The sequence below is a fragment of the Anas platyrhynchos genome, chromosome 1 (assembly GCF_047663525.1).
Source record: "Anas platyrhynchos isolate ZD024472 breed Pekin duck chromosome 1, IASCAAS_PekinDuck_T2T, whole genome shotgun sequence".
Lineage (NCBI taxonomy): Eukaryota > Metazoa > Chordata > Aves > Anseriformes > Anatidae > Anas > Anas platyrhynchos.
In genome coordinates, this window is record NC_092587.1 from 32,601,990 (window position 1) to 32,620,630 (window position 18,641).

The 18,641-nt window shown below is 38.8% G+C and overlaps 1 protein-coding gene across 1 annotated transcript in view; it reads left to right on the forward strand.

The window, feature by feature from the left end:
* Positions 1 to 18,641, forward strand: part of ARID2 (AT-rich interaction domain 2) — a 102,681-nt gene that overhangs the window by 40,515 nt on the left and 43,525 nt on the right. Inside the window, exons 4-5 of the mRNA XM_005009952.5 lie at positions 16,899 to 17,032; positions 17,847 to 18,065. Coding sequence (XP_005010009.1) covers positions 16,899 to 17,032; positions 17,847 to 18,065 — 353 coding nt within the window. The remainder of the gene's footprint in view (positions 1 to 16,898; positions 17,033 to 17,846; positions 18,066 to 18,641) is intronic.

The following is an 18,641-nucleotide window of genomic DNA, read 5'->3' on the forward strand; positions in this document are numbered from 1 at the left end:
GGGCTTTCATACTGATGTTTCCCAAGTCTCGGCTATTGTTTTAGTATGCCTGCCATTATTTTCTTGATTTTTCCTTTTCCCTTTCAGCACTGTGTTTTAGTGGAATGGAACTAGTTCTTCACATGCAGAGGGCAGTCATTGATAGGGCTGGGGAGGGAAGCTAGGAAGGGGGTGCTCACCTCCCCTGGCAATTTCCCTACACCATTATCACAGTATTTTTAAGTGTCTGGGAGGGAAACAATCAGTTCTTTTTTTTCAGCCTGCCTTCCGTCCTCTGTTATAATCCTCCCTCTTGTATTTCTCTGTACTCTCTCCTTCATACCCTATGAACCTGCACCTTGCAAGAAGTTCTCGTTGGGCTTTCTGATGGGATCAGCCGCTGCACGTGTGCTACAGCAAACCCCACGCTAGGGGTGGCAGCCTGCGGTGCCTCCTTCCCTGCTCTTCTGCACGCTGCCAGCATCCTGCCTGCTTGGGCCTTCCCTGCCCTCTGCTCTGTGGCTGCCACACACTTTATCCTTATGTTGGATGGGGTTTGTTATATTTTTTTTCTTGTTATTCTTTCCCCTTCGTTACAAGCCTAGTGTGTTTAAGAGGAGGAGAGCACAGAGCTTTCCCAGTCTTTGTTTTACCTCCTTCCACCATACTTCTCTTTTTTTTTTTTTACACTTTTTAAATCATTTTTTTCCTCTTTTCAAATACTTTGTGTCTTTCTATAGCATGACAAAATACTTACCTGAGATAGTTCTGATGAACTGTAGCTTGATACATACTGTTGAAAAGGCACTTTATTTTCTTTTTAAAAACAATCCCATCCCTGTCATGGCCACACAATGTTGGTTTTAAGTCATCCATGTGCTATAGAAACTTGAAGCTGCCGAGAAATGTAGTTGCTTGCCTTTCTTCACATATGTTTGCTGTGATCCATCTGGTGTGCTCCTGCTCTCAGGAGCTTGAAACTTTTAAAAATATTTAATAACAAACACTTTCTGTGTCCTTTCCCAAAGGGAGCTACCTGGGATAAATGTGCAGACCATTTGGGGCAGGAATTAGAGTCGTCGGTCCCTTTACGGCAAGCAAACAAAAACCTCCCTTGCATTTTTCTTTGTTGGTGAAGGCAGAGGGCAGCCTGCCCAAGGGTGCCAGCACTGGATTTCTGTCTCTAGGCTGCATTCATACTGGTCACGGTTAATTCAACACAGCTTGTGTAGGACATGCATTTCAGCCTAGTCAAGAAAACTGACCGCTAAGCCAACATCCTGCTAGCCTGGGCAATCTTCTGTGAATACCTTCCTGGCTACAGGGAGATGCCAGCCAGCTGATTTGCCCTGTTGGTGTTGGAGAGCTTCACGGAGCAGTAGCTAGCAACACAAACCGATTCAGGCCTGCTCTCAGCTGCTTGCTGCCTGCTTCTCTTGGCGTTCAGAAACGTGGCAGGGTCGGACGAGCGGTTGGTCGTGAGCATTTCCTGCTCCACTCTGGGCAGAATCAGCCAAGTTAGTTTAAATAGTTTAAATAAGTGGTTGAGCTGACCTGACTAATGTTGCCCGAAGCAGAATTGGATTTACTTGGCAGAGATGTGGGTGTGCTAATTTCCAGTAGAGGGTGGTGGCTTCTGCAATTGCTCCAGGTGTTGCTGCACTGATCCCATCACCAAGTGTGCTGTTGCCTTTTCCACTCCTACAGTGTAGCAGCACAGCTACCCGAGTTACTTCCTCCTCCTCCTCGTTTTTAAAAGAGTCTTAATGTTTTCTGTTAGAAAATACTGAAGGGCATTTCTAATTTATTAGAAAATCGATCAACGTTTATTCAGTTTTTCAGCATTTGGATGAGAGTTGGAATTTCTGGACTTCTTATTAACTAAAAGTGCCCTAAATGTACTGGGTATATTAAAACAGCAGTTTTGTCTACATGTGTTTTGGCTCAAAATATAATATGCTAAGTAAGGAAAGTTTTAAGTGCAGTTGGTGAGTTATGAATTGCTCCGTGCTGTCAGAGGCCCTGTTTTCAAAGTAATTTGATGATACAAAGAGTCACTAGGTAACATCCTCCAGTAACACCGAGGTAGATCGGGTGGGTTGGGTGATGGACTGTCACTGAAATCAGGAGGAAGCATGTGCCTAAGTGTTTATGGGCTTGTGAAAGTTGTCTTGGCACACATCTGCTTGTTTGGGTCCTCACGTAGCTTTGAAGCTCTGACTGCCTGTCTGAGGTTTGGCTCATTCTTTATTCTCCTCTGGTTTTCATTTCTTCTTTTTGCAAAATTATAAAGGGGCAACCAAGTATTCATCTTCTTTTTAAATTCCCAGTTTGCGCATGTTTTAAATAAAGGAATATACATTGGGCCAACTGCAAGGAAAGGTATAAGGAAAAGATTTAGAGAGAAAGTGTGAAAAAGGCATGTGACGAATGAAAATGTTAGCATTCCAATTATGTTAAAGGTGGATATTGTTGCTCTTAAAGCATTGTGTAGTACTTTGACTTAAGGACATTAATGAGCTCAGAAACTGTTTTTTTCAAATTCTCAATATAATTAATCCATTAAGAATGGCCAATTTCTTAAACTTCTTGATGCCTTTTGTTGATGCATTCTATTATTACCTGTATATTTCGAATAAGCACTAGGAAGTTTAACCTTTAATGAAGAGATAAATAACTTGTAACAGAGCTTTAGATTACATTATTTTTTCTAAAGATATAGTGAATTGGTTTATTTGTATCCTATTTCCTAAACAATACTCCTTACTTGTGTTGTGTGATAGGATAAAATTACTGGTATCTTTCTTGTTAATAGGAGAAATGTAGTGGCGTGGTTACTGCTGTGGAGACCATCAAAACATGACATCTAATCCCGCCGTAGTACAACGTAAAATACAAAAATTGTAACGTGAGCCTTCTGACAGGAGGCTAGCCATGGTTGCAAGAACTTTGCCAACTCTGAAGTGAAGACAGTGATTGACCTAGTATAATGAAAGAGGCGTGCCACCACCAGTTGGCTGGGGAGATGAACTGTGATGGTGCTGGTGCACTGTTATGTAACTGGTGTGGGGAGCTGCTCTCGTTTTGGGGCTGCATCTCTTTGATTCTGTTTCGGTTACAAGGAGTTTTCTATTGTGTTTTATTCGTGCTTTTAAAATAATGAAAAATATTATGAAGTGGTTCATTAAGGAATATTTCATCTTCAAGTGCATCTCTCATACTACCAAAGAGATAAGTAGCCCAACTTTCAAAAATGTGCTGGTTTAGAACTTAGTCATTTTCATCTTGTGCTGATTCCCTTTCCACTACCAGTTTCCTTCAGAAAGATGATTGTGTGCTTGGAAACAGGAAAAAGAGAGGTGTATTGGAATAGTATTTGTACTATTTTATCATGAATTATTATAAAATAGAAAGCGGAGAAGTTGTTGTTATCTGAGAGCTACTACGGTGATGTAGGTTTACTTCTTAGGGACTTGAGGTTTACCTCTCCGGGACTGGCAGAAGATGTCAGAGACCAGGAAAGCCATTGCTACCGGACAAGTAATGTGTTCAGCTCCTCTTCCATGAGAAATGTTGTAGTCAAAAGATGTTGAAAACACTTGAGTTCTTACCTTGTGACATTTCTTAATTTGTAAGATACCAGAATGTCCCTCAGCTTGTTGGATATTTTAGATACATCAGAAATTTAAAATATAAATTGTGCTTTTTTTCCCTTGCATAATTAAATTAAAAGCAGAGAATTGTAATAAATCACTGCAAAAATGGACCATAATAAATACTGTGTCAGATCTTAGTTATCTTGAGACAATTTTTGTTTAAATGGAAAAACTAAAATAACTGTACTGATTTCATCTCAATTACTGCACATTACACTTCCAACCTTTCTGTTCTTATACTCTCAAACATTATTATTAACCCTTAGAACAGCTGGGAAACTAAATCTGTTTCTTCAGAATTGGATTTTCATCAAATATTGTGTTCCTGAGTCCTCAAACAAGCAGCACTGAAAAGTTTTTTCACTCATAACTTTCCAGATTTTTTTTTGGCAATGGAAATGAGCAAGGCCCGAGCTGGTTTCACTGTAGGTGTTCATACGGTTGTGAAAATGACAGCGATAGTGGCAATGTCACACTGCAGCTGCCTGAAATATCTACTGCTGTAGGCTGTACCTACAGAAGCTCTGTGAAAGAGAGAAAAGGAAATGAAAAATGGCATTGATTAAGGGGGGTTGGTTGCTACTTAATAGAAGGGAGAACCCAGTGCTCAAGAGATTCTTAGAAGGGGAAAAAGGAGCCAGGAAGAAAAGCACTTCTTTCTCCCTAATTTCTTTTGTTGCTGGACAGGTTTTAAGTTTCTCAGATGAAAAAGAATAGAGAAGGCTGAATCCTTAGAAGATATTTAAGTAAGATTTCTTCAAAAGAATCCCAAAGGGCTTCCATTTTTGCATTTTTATTCAGGTTAATTTCTAGTAGTAGTGCCATCATCACAGTAATGTCAGATCACCTTTAGGTTGTTTTTAAAATGAAGTCTTGTCTGTGGTTCATTGCTTCTGTTGTGATCTTTCCAAAGGGTTGGGTATTATTGCTGGATTAATGCTTGTTATGCTACTTAAGGATTTACTTTTTTTTTTCCCCAGCTGTTGGAAAGCATGATGCTACATGTGAGCAGAAAATGCTGCAGATAGATTCCTCCTTTCTTGTTTGAGATTTATCTCTGAGAAAGTCTGCTCGTTTCTACAGCTGAGCTGTCTCTTGGTAGAAAGTTTCACTGGCCTAAAGAATTGTCAAGCTTGTCCGGAGCTTTGGGTGATGGTGGTTTGCTCTCATTATACTGAATATTCAAAGGGAAAAAAAAAAAAAGGCACCATATGCTGGTCTTAGCTGGAAACTAATGTCAGTTGTCTGTTTGCTGTGTAGCTACACCACTGAGAAACTTTAGCTAGGTTTTCAAAGGAACAACATTGCCTTGTCAGATACTGGACATTATTGGGCGGAAGGGTGAAGAAATCATAAATAACAAATTCAGTCAGTATATGGTGGAATAATAATAGGAATAATTCCTTGCTGATTAGAGATGATGCACAGCGTTGTTCAGGCGTTGCTCTGCACAAAGTCAGCGCCATCAAGAAAGCAGAAGTGCCTTTAAGCTGCACACCACATGATCCGGTTCTGTGTATGTAATTTCCAAGTAAAGAAAAAACTACTTGCAGTGCTTCCCCTGCTTACCAGCACGTCATGAGGCTTTGAGTTAATTTCAGCAGGGCGTCTCTTATCTGTTACAGGTCCTCATTTTATCATTGCATTGTCTTTGTGACAAAGGTGGAGGTGTACGGTAGTACAGTAGGGACGTGTCACATGTGCCTTGGCAGTGCTTCAGTCCATGGCATTTTGGTTGTGTACCTCTGTCTGCACACAGATAAAGCACGAACCCAAGCAAGAGTTGTTCCTTCTGGGATTGTGGAAGTGAGAGCAGTGTCAAAGGCCCGTTCTCCTGACAGCTAGGCATGGATGCATGTTCCAGAGAGCATTTTTCTGGACACTAGCCCCCTCCTCAGACTAATGGTTTGAATATCTCGAGGCCAGCAATACTGAACACCTGAGAAGTCCAAGACATTGAGAAAGGTTGTCTGCCTTCAGTCTGTCAACAGTGAGGAGACCGTCACTTCTGCTGAAACTGCCCGGGATCAAAGAAGGGATAGATTTAGGCTGGTACCTTCAGTTATAATTAATGTAATTTTTTTATAAATGAATGTTCAGGAATAGATGTTTTTTTTGTTTTTTTCTTCCATACTGATTGGACTATTACATCACTGAGACAGGAGGACTACACCTTGTGTGTCTTAAATAAGTTGTAGCCAGAGAGGATTCTTCAAGTCTCCTTTAGTGAGAATAACTTAAGTTATTCATTTAGGTGCCCTAACAGCATACACAATTTTGTTATCGGAGTGCCTGTAGCATGTAGTGCGAGTCACAATTAATGTACAGTGCAGCAAGAAGGCTCTGGGGAAAAAAAATGTAACATTTAGGTTATTAACTAGAAAAATGTTTTCTTTCTTATTTATTGCTTAGTAGAGATCTATAATAGCGTGATTTTTTCCTTTCCATAATGAACTTTTTTCAGTCTCAGTTTATCTAAGTACTTATTCTCAACCTCTTAAAAAGGTATGCAATATATTAATTGCAGAGCTCTCCTCTTCCCACAGATTATTTCCATTCAAAATAATAGGAATACAATAAGCCTTACTGGATTTACTCAGGATTTGAAAAGCCTGGTCAATCCACAGTGGAGGATCAGGCCTTATCTCCTCTAAACCCCAGACCACCAGCAGGGACTCAGCATCCTCTAAACAATTTCTAATACTTCATATCTGAATACTGTTAATACTGTATTTTATTTTTCTAGCCTTCCTGTAAAAGATGGCAATGTAGTCAATATGCTCTTAGTATCTGTCTGCTCAGTTTTAAATAAGGTTACGGTTTGAGTGTTTTTACTACATGCTTCACAAGAGCGTTCTCATTGAGTAAGTTGTTAGACAAAAGTAGGATTTTGTTTTGTTGTTTAAATATTCAAAATGTTGTTTCCTTCTACCTTTAAAACGATTCGTAGTGATTATCTTTAATGCCTGAGACAGATATTTCCCAAGAAGAAACCTGATCTCTGGGCTTTATCTGTATTCAGTCTACCCTTTTGTTCTTCCCCTTTTATCTTTGTGTATCCTCTAATGTCTTTGCAGTTATACAAGCCAAACCAAAAACACTTATAAATTCTTCATGATCATTATGTCATGGGCAATTTTAAAATCTTCTGCTAAGGAGTAACACTTCATCTGTCTTTCAGGTTTCCCCAATCCATATCAGAATTTGTATGAAGTCAGAGGCAGGCTGTGTAGCATTCAGTGTTTATCCTTACAAACGCAACTTATTAGTGAATTAAGCGTGGGAGAGGCTAGCTGACACAAAACAGCTCATGTCCGTGCTCTTAGCCCTAAAGCAGGGGTGCTATGTCCGAGTTTACCTCCAGGAAAGGTCCCTGAGCAGTGCTCTTGAACAGTGCCTTTAAATTGTTTGAGAGAAAGCTAATTGGCTTGGAAAATTTGTATCAGGCCCTTCTCTAACGATTTAATAGTACAGCACTTCATTTCCATGCATGGGAATGCTCCCAGCACTGTTTATTTTACTAGTATAGATGTGTAGCTTTTACATGTTTAGACAGCTAAATCAATATGCTACCTCTTTATCATCATCTCTAAATTTGTACATGCTACGTTCTCAGAATACGCCGGGATACTTAACAAGCCCTGTAGCAGCATATTGCTGCTTCTTGATCAAAAGATCTTTAAAATAGTCATTGTTGTTTTAGTTTGTCTGGATGTGTTTGTGTTTAAAACGTACAGATATTTTCAAGTTGAATGTTTTTATGCAGGCCAGATCGCATTCTTTCTTATGAACTATTTTCTGGTAAGATCTTGAGGTAAACGAAGGAACGGGCTCCCCAGACAGCTTTTTTCTCTTCACGTGGAACTTAAAGTATTTATCTTCCTATTGTGCAGTATCCCAGCAGGATCTTAATCAGATTTTTTATTCTGTTCTTACTTCTTTTGATGAATATTTGATCCATCTGGAATAACATTCAAGAATTAATTAATTTCCATATTTTTGTTTGATTAACCACATAAATATGGACATGTAAGCTAGTACGTTTGCTTTGATTATGTGGTCTAAGTGTGAGAAATTGTAAATGGATTTAATTGCAGGAAATCATAAGATGAAGGCAGAAAAGCACAACTCTTACAATTGCTGAATATGTGCAGAATCTAACAACAAAGTTACAGAAAAAGTGGTATAGCAATGTGTTTTTGTAGACACTTATTGATTCATTAAATTAACCCCCACACACAAACCTGTAAGCATTTGAAACCAGTAAATTCTATTTTTGTTCTGTTTAGCATCTGCTGAACAGGCTGGAAGAAGTAGCATGGAAATATTTATTCTGGTGGCTGGAGAATCTAGAAAGCTTTTTTTTTGTAGACTGCTGTTTCCACGAGACTTAAATCTACAATTAACTGTTCCCGTGAGCAGTATCCTTCAATGACTTGGCTTCCTACTGAAGGCTCATCTGCCCCTCTTGTCAAGGCAGTGCCAGGATATAGCAAGGAGTGTAAAGAGGAAAAGGAGAGGAGAAAAAGGAACAGGGAGGAAGGTCGGTTTTCCAGTACTGAAGATACTCCTTTGGCCATGTGTGGACTTGGAAGCCTTGTTCTAGAAACAGAGCATTTGAATAATGCACATAAGCAACATTTATGTTGGCATAGTTATAAGCACAGAACGGTTCGCATTGGATAACGGAATACGCAAGTATGAAAAATGGTAACTTCAGTGTTTTAAGTCATTGAGTAAGTATTTGTCTGAAAAGCGTGTAATACTCCTAAGTATTAGAAACATGTGCAAGGAAAGTCTCTGCAGTTGAAAAGAAGTAAGGAAGCTAAACGTTCTGATTTGGCGAAGTGCTTTGAGTAAGTGCATAATTGTAAGTATGTGACATGAGTACATTCATATAGGGTGATGTTTTGCTAGATTACACCTTTACAGAGAAATTTATTCTGGACAGTGAAGACAATATGAGGAATGATTACCTCCTGTAATATTGTAGATACCAGTGTTACGTATAACGGTTTGAGAGAAACTCAACTGGAAATTCTTCATAGGATAAACTCTTTCTAGGGCATTATTTCTGTGTAAATAACTTTTCTGCAATGGCTAGCAAGCTGAAAATTAAGACATTTCCTTCTGACATAGTAGGGAAGAAAACATAGCAAGACTTTTTTTTTAGACATTTAATGAAAAGTGCACAAGAGAATGGGTTCCTAGCTTTGTTGTGCAAATTCTGACTCTCTCTATTTATATAACGAAATGATGTACTTGGTAATGAAACTATGAGCTAAAGACAACAGGGAAATCTCTTCCCTAATGGTGGATAGTTTGCATCCTAAATTTTGTGAAAAAGTTCAGACTGATTTACCGTAGAAACTTCCTCTTCAGTAAGAACAACTCTTCAGACAAGGCACTGACAGAATGTCATAAGCAGGAGTTGGATTGCTGTTAGACGCATCGTTTCTTTTCCTCCTTCTGCACTGGGGGAAAAAAAGCAAAAATATTTTCCTGTGATTTGAATTTCATAATAGCTAAATGATAGACATGAGTAGCAGTTGGCAAATAGATTTAGACCTTGTTTATGCATCGTATAATTTTCTTCACTTAGTTAATTAAATGTTTGTTACTTGTATAGATGTATAAAGTCAGTAGGTCCTCCAGTCAACATTATAACTACTTACGTTCACAGTACTGAAAGTTATGTGAGTTTGTACACAGTCTGCTTTAGAAGAGTTTATGCTTTTATAAGAGTCTGCTGTTAGAAGTGGTTATGGCCATAGTTGCTTGTCTCTAGAAATACTTCTGGAACACTTGGGTGTTTCTATGTGGCGGTCAAAGTCCGTAGTACGTTAGTTACATGCGCTTTTGCTATTTTTTGATCTTGTAAGCAATTCAAAATATGTATAAGATTTTTAACTTTAGTTTTAAAATAACTGGTTTCTTGTGGAAGATGAACATTCATCAAAATATGAGCCACTCTTTTTGATGGAAGCCACCAGCTTTCAAACTTCCTGTAAGTTACTGTGTTGTGTAGGAATGATTATTGCTGTTCTGATTCTTTTTGAGTAATATATCTCGTGTACATAATATATGTGCATAAATATTCTTTTATGTGCATATTTATATAAGAATATTTCCTCTTTAAGTACACCTGTCGGATAAATCTGCAAGTTGCAGTTACAAAATGCTATCCCATATTAGAATGTGATTGGGAAAGGAATAATGTAAATAGGTCACTTTTATTTTTGTGTTTCCTTTATTATTTTTTATTTATTTATTTGTGTTTACTTTGACAACTGACGTAGTGACCTAAATAGTATTCACTGAACACAAGTTTTTACATTGCATGCAGAGAAGAGGTGCTGAGTACTAAGCTGTAGTGAGTTGCAGGTGTTGGTATTAGTGTAGCACGGTGTATCTCTGGGCTGCAGGCACACCCTCACGCAGCCACCAGCTCTGCCCTGACTACAGCAATACTGAAAACTTGTGGAGACTTTCATAACGTGCTGGCATTCGGGATCTTGGGCCGTGCTGTGTATAAGTGCCGGTCTGTGGGTGCCTGAAATGGGATGACTGGTGTGGGTGATGTTGTTATCATGACCTGCTCTGTGCAGTCACATGGTGTTTAGTTTTAATGTCCTGGTTCCTTCCAGGTGGTACAATTTGTATGAGCACGTCTTTGCTGTTCGGAGGCAGGCACTGTCAGGAAATCTCAGTAGTACTGCAGACTGATTGTTTTTCAAAACAGAGAAAATCTGGGGAGGTTCTAGAATTTGCAAGCATGTTACGGATATAGGAAAAAAATAAATCTTGAAGATTCTGATACGTTGCTTGAAGAGCTAAACTCAGGCTACTGTCACAGTAGACAGGCTTGATGAGCTGTCAGCCTAGGTGGCAGCAGAACGACGACAAAATTAGTAAGATGAGTACATCGTTGTTGGAAAGTTAATTCCCAGATGTAGTCTGGAGAATTAATGCTACTAATAATGGCGCAGCTCAGATATTGCTGGATGTGGAGCCTATCGGGTGTGATGAAACAGCCGCTGGAGCGGTGAGAGGTGGTGCTGGTGGAGAGGTTAGTCCTGGAAGAGAGCTGGGGACTGCAGCTGTGGCTCACAAGCTGACTCAGTTTAATTTAAATTTAAAAATAAATGAAAGCAAACCTGGAAGTGAGGGATCTTCATTTCAAAAAAGCAAGCGTTGAGACATTTCGCTGTTGGTTACAGCGCAGCAGACCAGAATGCAGTTGCCTAACTGTGAAAACTTTGTCCACCAGGCCATTGCTGTTGCTGTGCAGAGACTTGCCCATGCAGTCCTTCTGCCAGGTCAGACCACAGGGGTGTAAGGGTTTGTGGAGAGGTAGAGAAAAGTTAAAGGAATGTAGAAGTAGCAGGAGGCCTGATTTTTGTCTTCTGCTGCTATTTTGGCTAATGTGTGCTCCTGGTGAATGAAGCTCTTGCCTTCTCTTTTAGTACTTCCTTCCTCCTCCTCCCCCTTCTTTAACAACAGAGTTAGTTCCTCATAACTCGAGAAAGTCAAAATATCTGTCATCTTCTCCAGCTCTCAGTTCTGTAGGGCATTTGTCCACAGTCTGTTGGAGTTCCTGGTTGTGTGGTTGCTTCAGAGGCTGCTTTTCACTTCTGTTTTGTTCCCTCCCTGCCACAGCTGCCCAAGTCTGTTGCATTTGCACTCCAGCACGCACACTTCAGTTGGCTGGCATATGTCTTTTATTATTTTCCTTCTCAATCAGGGCATTATTAATATTAAAGCATAATGTAATAACATAATATCTTCATTTCTTTCCTCTTGGTGTTCTCATGGATATTAAGAACATATTTTCAGTGACTTAAGTGATTTTTTTTAACTTCAAAACATTGCATACTGTCTTGTTGTAATGTCTAATAAAGTGAAACTTTTCAAAATTGCTGAGGAATTTCTCCCCTCTTTCTGTAACAATAGATAAAGGTTTTGCTGTAGCAGATCCCAAAGTTCATAAAGAAGGCATGTATACAGTTTTCTCTTTCTGCAAGGGCTTCTTGATAGGATTTCTTAACCAAATTTCAAGCAAACCACAAAGTGGACCATCTGTCATGGAATCTTGCATAACCTGCATTACAAAACGTTAACACACTTAAAGATTGCATGCACTGCAATTTGTCTGCACATGGATCTGTTAGAAAGCCTGAGACTCTGTTTCATCTGAATGGGGCCTTCTGAATTTACTCACAGTTTGCTGAGGTGTGAACAGGGGGTGCCAGGGTGGAGACTGGAGCTGTGGGGTCCCTGGAGTGAGGTGGGCGGTCAGCTGGAGCTGTGTGGGCACAGAGCGGGCAAGGGGCTGGCCCAGGCCGGAGGGCAGTGCTCTGCCACCAGGCCAGGTGTTAAAAACACACAGCTGATGGTGTTTCCTATTCATCCGGCATCCTATTCATCTTGATTTGTCAGCCAGTCTAATTAGGTAGTCCTAATAGTGCAGATATCAAAGAGTGCCACTGAGTGCTGCTACAGGTGGGATGTTTCACCGGGTGCCGCCGTGTGTGCTCGGTGCTCGGTGCCTGAGTTACTGAGGCAACAACGTGAAGATGGAAAACACACGAGCATTATTTTGAAGGATTCAGCTGCGAGCATCAGTTCTGACAATAATTGGATGTAACTTGAACTGGAATTCACAGTACCCTTGGAGTCAGGGGAGGAAGCCCTGAAGAGATTGCTGATGGCCCAGGCGGGTAGGGACGGATGGAGTCGCACACAGCCGCATGAGGCAGCTGTGCGGCGTTTGTTAAAAGGTTGAGTGGAGCCTTGAAGCCTGCTGTCAGCTCAGGCATTTCCAGGAAGTAGTTTGCTTAACTCTCGAGGCGGGGGCTCTGCTAAAGAACCTCCATGGGATGAGTAAACGAGTTAGATGTTACTTCAGGCGGCTGCAGCAGCAGACTCGTTAAGGCCTAAGCAGAAGTTTCCATCCGGAGCATGGCACCAGCCTTCACCGTGTGCGCTAGCGCCAGGAGAACTGGGCGTGAGCCCTCTGGCCCCACTGTAATGGTTGATGCCATCTTTACTGTTTTGCCACGTTACCTGGCAAATTTACTGGCAGGGAGTAATAATAGGGAGTTGAAATACCCAAGGAAGTATGTAGCAGACTCTGAATTTAGACTACTGTGGTCTCCAAGTGAAAGAAGTCTAGATGCTTTTTTATTCATATTCTCCAATTTTGCAAGAAGCAAAAGGCACCAGAAGCCATAGCTTGAGAGCTGGTGGCATATTCTAAGCCCTTTCATGACCACTGACAATAGTAGATCCTGAGTGCCACCAGATGCATGCAGTGACTTCCTTTTATTAGTATTTTTTCCAAACACTTGAAAACAAGCCTGAAGCTAACTTGATTGAATGAAAATCTATGGTTGTTATTTAAGGAAGTATTTTAATGTATAAAAATATTGGCCATCTTCTGAGAATTTATTTTCTCTTGGACCTGAATGAAACCAAATGGCTTATTGAAGTTCTGTTGCAGTAACAGAATGTCTAATAGGTGAATCTGATTTTTTCCAAAAAGTATTATCTTTTTATTTACAACTCAAAAGATCCTTAAAGGAACCAAGTTTACAGAAAGCATTCAAATGACTTGTCCTTTAAAAGTGGCCAGCCTTCTCGTCTTGGCTGCCTGTGCATTTTCACGTATTTGTCCTTTCATCCAGTAGTTCTAGCTATCTACCAGGCGTTTAATAAAAAAGTTAGGCCTCTCAGAACAGAGGCATTATTTGAGCTGAAAGGAGGAGGTACGGGCTGTAAATGGCCATTGTGTTTCAGTTTCTTGAATCGTTTGGATCATGTGTGTGCTGGGCTAGTGTCCATTTAGGATGTCATGCTAACAGTACGGAGCGCCTTTTGGTGTGAGCACAGAACCTGGTTTCCGTCATTGCCCCATGATCACCAAGGCTTCAACGTGCTACTTAGTTTTTGTCCCAGATGCCATTGAAACTTTTACATCCTGTATACGTTGCTTGTTTCATTAGTAGTTTCCTTCTTGTCCTTCATTTAGTTAGTTGCTTTAGTCCTTTTTGTACGTATTAGCTGCATCTTTCTCTTTCAGAGCCCGGTCAGTCAGTTGGTGTTGAAATTAAAAGAGGAGAAGATTGAAAGATTGAGACCTGTGTTGTTGATATGAACTACCTGTGACTTTGCTAAATTAAGGAAGCATTCTGAATCTCTTAAAAAAACAAAAACCAAAAAAAATATCTTCTGAGATCAGAGTATGCATGTCAGGTCTATAGATACGGGTGTCAGTTGTTTTGAAACATGAGATTAGCTTTTTGTAACTACTTGATGATAATTTATGAGCTTTTGCACATCCGTTTTTCAGTAATAAAAAAGCTCCATTTATTATACTTAAATTTCTTATGTCTTTAAAGCAAGACCTGTCTTTATGATAACTGTTCTGCTGCTTGTACGGTCGCTGTGTGCCAGACTGGTAAGATTAGAATTTAAGACTAGTAAAGCTCATTTATAAGCTAATTTACAAAGCTGCTTCTCTTCACTAAAATTCCAGGTCATTCTTTCTCTCTGCAGTAAACCAACGGAGGGTTTGGAGGATTGAGGTCTGTACGTTTGTCTGTGAACAGTCTGTACTTACGTAGCATTAAGGAATCATTCTAAGTCAGTCTATTATGGTCTGGTTATTGTAGCTGAAATTCAGTAATAGGGTTGTTAAACTCCATGGATTCAGAAACAGCAAAATGTCCCCCAGTAAACTAGCAGTGCTTTAAAAGGGATAAATGTATGGGGTAGGTGTAGGGGAAGTCTTTCTGTTTGAGATAGGGAAGACAAAAACCACAACATTTTAGCCTTTGGGACTTTATTTTTCTCAGCAGGTTAGGAGATTAGTTTGGGGTGAGATAGCAAAGAGGGAGAGCTCTTTGAAGGGGTGCAACTTCAGTAAATCAAATGACAACTAGAGGAGCTGAGAATATAAGGGGGTGAAGCTGGTACATGCTTCGGCATAGGGAAAATGTTAGGTCATCACTTTATGTTGATTCCAATCCAGTTTTCCTATGAAATATTTATTGAGCAAGACATTTGTGATAACTTTGTAAGAGTTGTCAACACCAGAAAAAAAAAAAAAAAAAAAAAGATCAGTTTAGTTTGCAAAGGTCTTCTAATTTATATTCACCCCTAGGATTTTTCTAGCCCCCCAGATTTCTTAGTCAAATAGAGTGGGAAGCAATGTAATCATGTGCTTTCAGAGGGAAGAAGGGGACTTAATTTTTAAGGTTTCAAACTGCCTGTGCCTGAAACAGAACTGTTTTAGCACATTTTAATAAAGTAGGTATTAGCAGAGGAGCACATCTAGGATATTCATGGTGGTTAGCTCTTCGGGGACATGGATTTAATAAAAGTATAAGGTTCAGTATTTGTGTTTTAGAATGGTGGTAGATTCCCTGTATTTTTGTACTCTATGTGTTACTGTGTAGGGATTTTTACTTATTCTTATGAAATCTGACATTCAGTAATGAAAGTGTTTTATACAAAGCTCAAGCTTTGACCCAGGCCAATGTTTGAGGAAATTAGATCCAGCCACAGCACTTCCAAAGTCATACTAGACAAGCGAAGGCAGTCTAGCTTCTACCATCGTTGAAATGGCACATGCACAGTGTCTTCTTGCCATCTCCAGCCATGTACACCTGCTAGTGCCCCTGCATCAGCTCTAGTGTTCATTTGACCCCTATCAGTTCAATAAATCAGTGGAAAACCAACCTACAATCCTCTTTGTTCAATATTAGTCCCTCAATTGCAATACAAACTCCATCAGTCAGTGATGATGACACTCAGAGATTTACTGGGCTGTTTGGAAGAGCCTCCACACAAATGCTGATAGGAGACCAAACACTAGGCTTCTGCAGTGACCAGCATTCAACTGGAAGTATTTTAATTGTTCCCAAGTTTCATTTTGAACCACAGTAAATTGAAAATATTGTGATCTTAAGAGGTTTTAGACGTGCACATAGTTCAGGATGCTGCACAACTGTGTTATCTCTCCTGATTTTAGAAGCCACTGTTAAGTTTATCTTAAAATACAAACAACTGATGTATACACGTGGGGATTTAGCCTGTCAGAATACCTAAGCCACAGGCATTTTTTCAGTTCGCAGTTGTTGAAATACGTTCTGGGTTCAGAATGATCAGAAAAGGGAAGAGATGCTGGTCAGTACATAATACAAAAATTATATCAAAAGCTTTTTTTCCTCCTAAGATATTAAATATTTCTGGCACATACAAATGGGAAGATAAATGTCGTGAATTATTTCCTGATTATGTAGTGTTTTGAGTATGATTTAATTGACTGGATGTTGTCAGTTTTTCCACAGGGTGAAAGTTTGTAACTGTATGCAACTTCGTGATCTTGAAATGCTTTCAGGAGGGGTGTTGCATCTAATACGTCTGTGTAGATTTAAGGCTACCCTGGGCCCTTTAAGTTGCCTTACTTTATATGTTGGCATGTACTAAGTTCTGAAAGTCATAGTTTGTAATGAAAAAAACCCACACCTACATTGATTAATTTATTACATTTATCAATTTACCAAGGTGATTAACTATTTGACTTTGATGTGTACATATAGCTTCTGTGCTTGTAGAACACTGGGATAATCTGCCACTGCGTACAGTATATCAACCTTTTTTTTTTTTTTTTTTTTTTCTGAAAAGGTTTAAAGGGATTTCCAATAGTCATTAGTTGCAGCTGTGGCTCAGAATTTCTGACCTTGAATTACTGCCTTCAGTGTATCTAAACTCTCTTACTCTTGTGTAATAGCTAGGATTTGATATATTGTTTTTCTCTAGGTCAGGAGGAAGGAAGGAAGTGTTTTTCTGGACTTGACCTCAATAAGTATATTGGTGAACTGTACAGAGTAACTTTTACAATGCTTTCAGTTGCAGACTTATCTGGGGAAGCTAACACAAAATATTTGAAAAAAATGGGCTTAGTCACAAGAGAGCTCAATGGGTTGTGATTTAGCTAGGAATTGCTGTTGAAAAATGTGAAGAAAATGGATATATAAATCCATAGTTCCACGTATCTACATTTTCTGTATGTCCTATTGTCAGTTTGACTCACGTTTTATGTTTTATGCCACTTTGACTACTGTTCCAGTAAATCTTTGTGTTAGTACAATTTGTTTCCTTCGGCAGTTCATCTTTCGAGGGATATGAAGGATTTAGTTATACTATGTATGTTAAAACCTGTGCTATTTTTTTATTTATTATTATTTTTTATTCCAGTTATCTAGAAAAGTATGAAAAAGTCCATCATTTTGGGGAGGAGGATGATGAGGTACAACCAGGCAATCCAAAGCCACAACTTCCCATTGGTGCAATTCCATCTTCCTATAACTACCAGCAACACAGTGTGTCAGGTAAATTTTTGAGGAAAAAAGTTTTGATTTTTTTCCATACATATATTGGAACAAGCCACAGTGTATAAATAAGTTCACAATAATATTAAAACCATCAAGTCTATAGGTCACTCAAATTGTGAATTTAATACTTCAGAAGCCTTTCCATTGTGAGCCAAAATAAAATTAACATGAGTATCCATAAGCTAGTGCACTTCTTTCCAAATGTTTATTTCTAATTAGCAGGGCTCAAAAGTTACTGTGCTTGAAGCAAGGTATCTTGAAAATTTATAGATTTTGTTTCCATCATATCAATCATTTCTCTGCAAAGCCAAACATCTGAGTTGAGCATATGATTAATTAAGCTTTAAAATCTGAGGAACAAAGCTCATGCATAAGAAGCCAGAATCAACCCCATTGTAATTTACAGACCAAAGTATCAATCTTGAAAAGAACCAATAAACACATCGGAATCTCGTGGACTCTGTGGAAGGGATGTGTAATTTGTTTTGTAGAAAGTAACTCCAAATGATATCCTGCTTTAATTAAAGTTTGCATTTTCAAAGCTTTTCTTTGGAAGAACATATTGCAGTTTTGCATTCTGGAGATGTTGAAGGAATTAATATCTAACTAGAAAGGTACACAACTAGGTAGAATGTGTTCAACATTTTGGCCAAAGACAAATGGAAAAATAAATTGAATACTGTAAAAGCAATACCTTATTAATAAACTAATTTAAAAATAATCATTCATAATAACATTGCACAATATATAGTTTGAATATTAATTAGTTTAGCTGTGAAAACATTGTTTTAATTATTTTTTTCTTATTTAGATTACCTTCGTCAAAGCTATGGGCTGTCTATGGACTTTAATTCACCAAATGACTATAATAAATTGGTGCTTTCACTGTTATCTGGACTCCCAAATGAAGTGGATTTTGCAATTAACGTATGTACTCTTCTTTCAAATGAAAGCAAGCATGTCATGCAGCTTGAAAAGGACCCTAAAATCATCACATTACTGCTTGCTAATGCTGGGGTGTTTGATGACAGTAAGTATGTGACAACATTTTTGCAACAGAGTCAATACCTGTTTGTTGCATCTTTTACAATTCTTAATAACCAAAATGTTTGTAATTTATTGCACTGTAACATACCAGTATCTAGTTTTCATTTTTACCTCTTCCACAATTATTGTTTATATCAAACTTGGAACATTACAAATAACTTCTCAGGTGATTCAAAGCAGTGTTATTTAACATTTTAATGAAAATTAAGAATTAGTTTTGTAGTGGTACAGTTAAATTGCTCAAGTTGCTCAGATTTATAGCATTGGATTTCCATTTTTTGTAGTGTGTTACTGCTTTCTTCTAAATTCATAGGAACATAATGTTTTTTCATAATTCTTTTCTAATGGCAATCACAAATTAAAAAGGGCAGTCTGTAAACTGACCCAGTAAGATCTTATCCTGGCACTTCGCATTTAACTGTAGTGAAATCCAGAAAACAAAACACAAGGGGTAAGAGATACTTGATGTGTTAGCACTTCAGCTTTTAAAAAGCATCTATTCCATCAAAATACTTTACTAAGTGAAATAAATTCTTCTGTTTGAGCTGTTCAGTGTGGC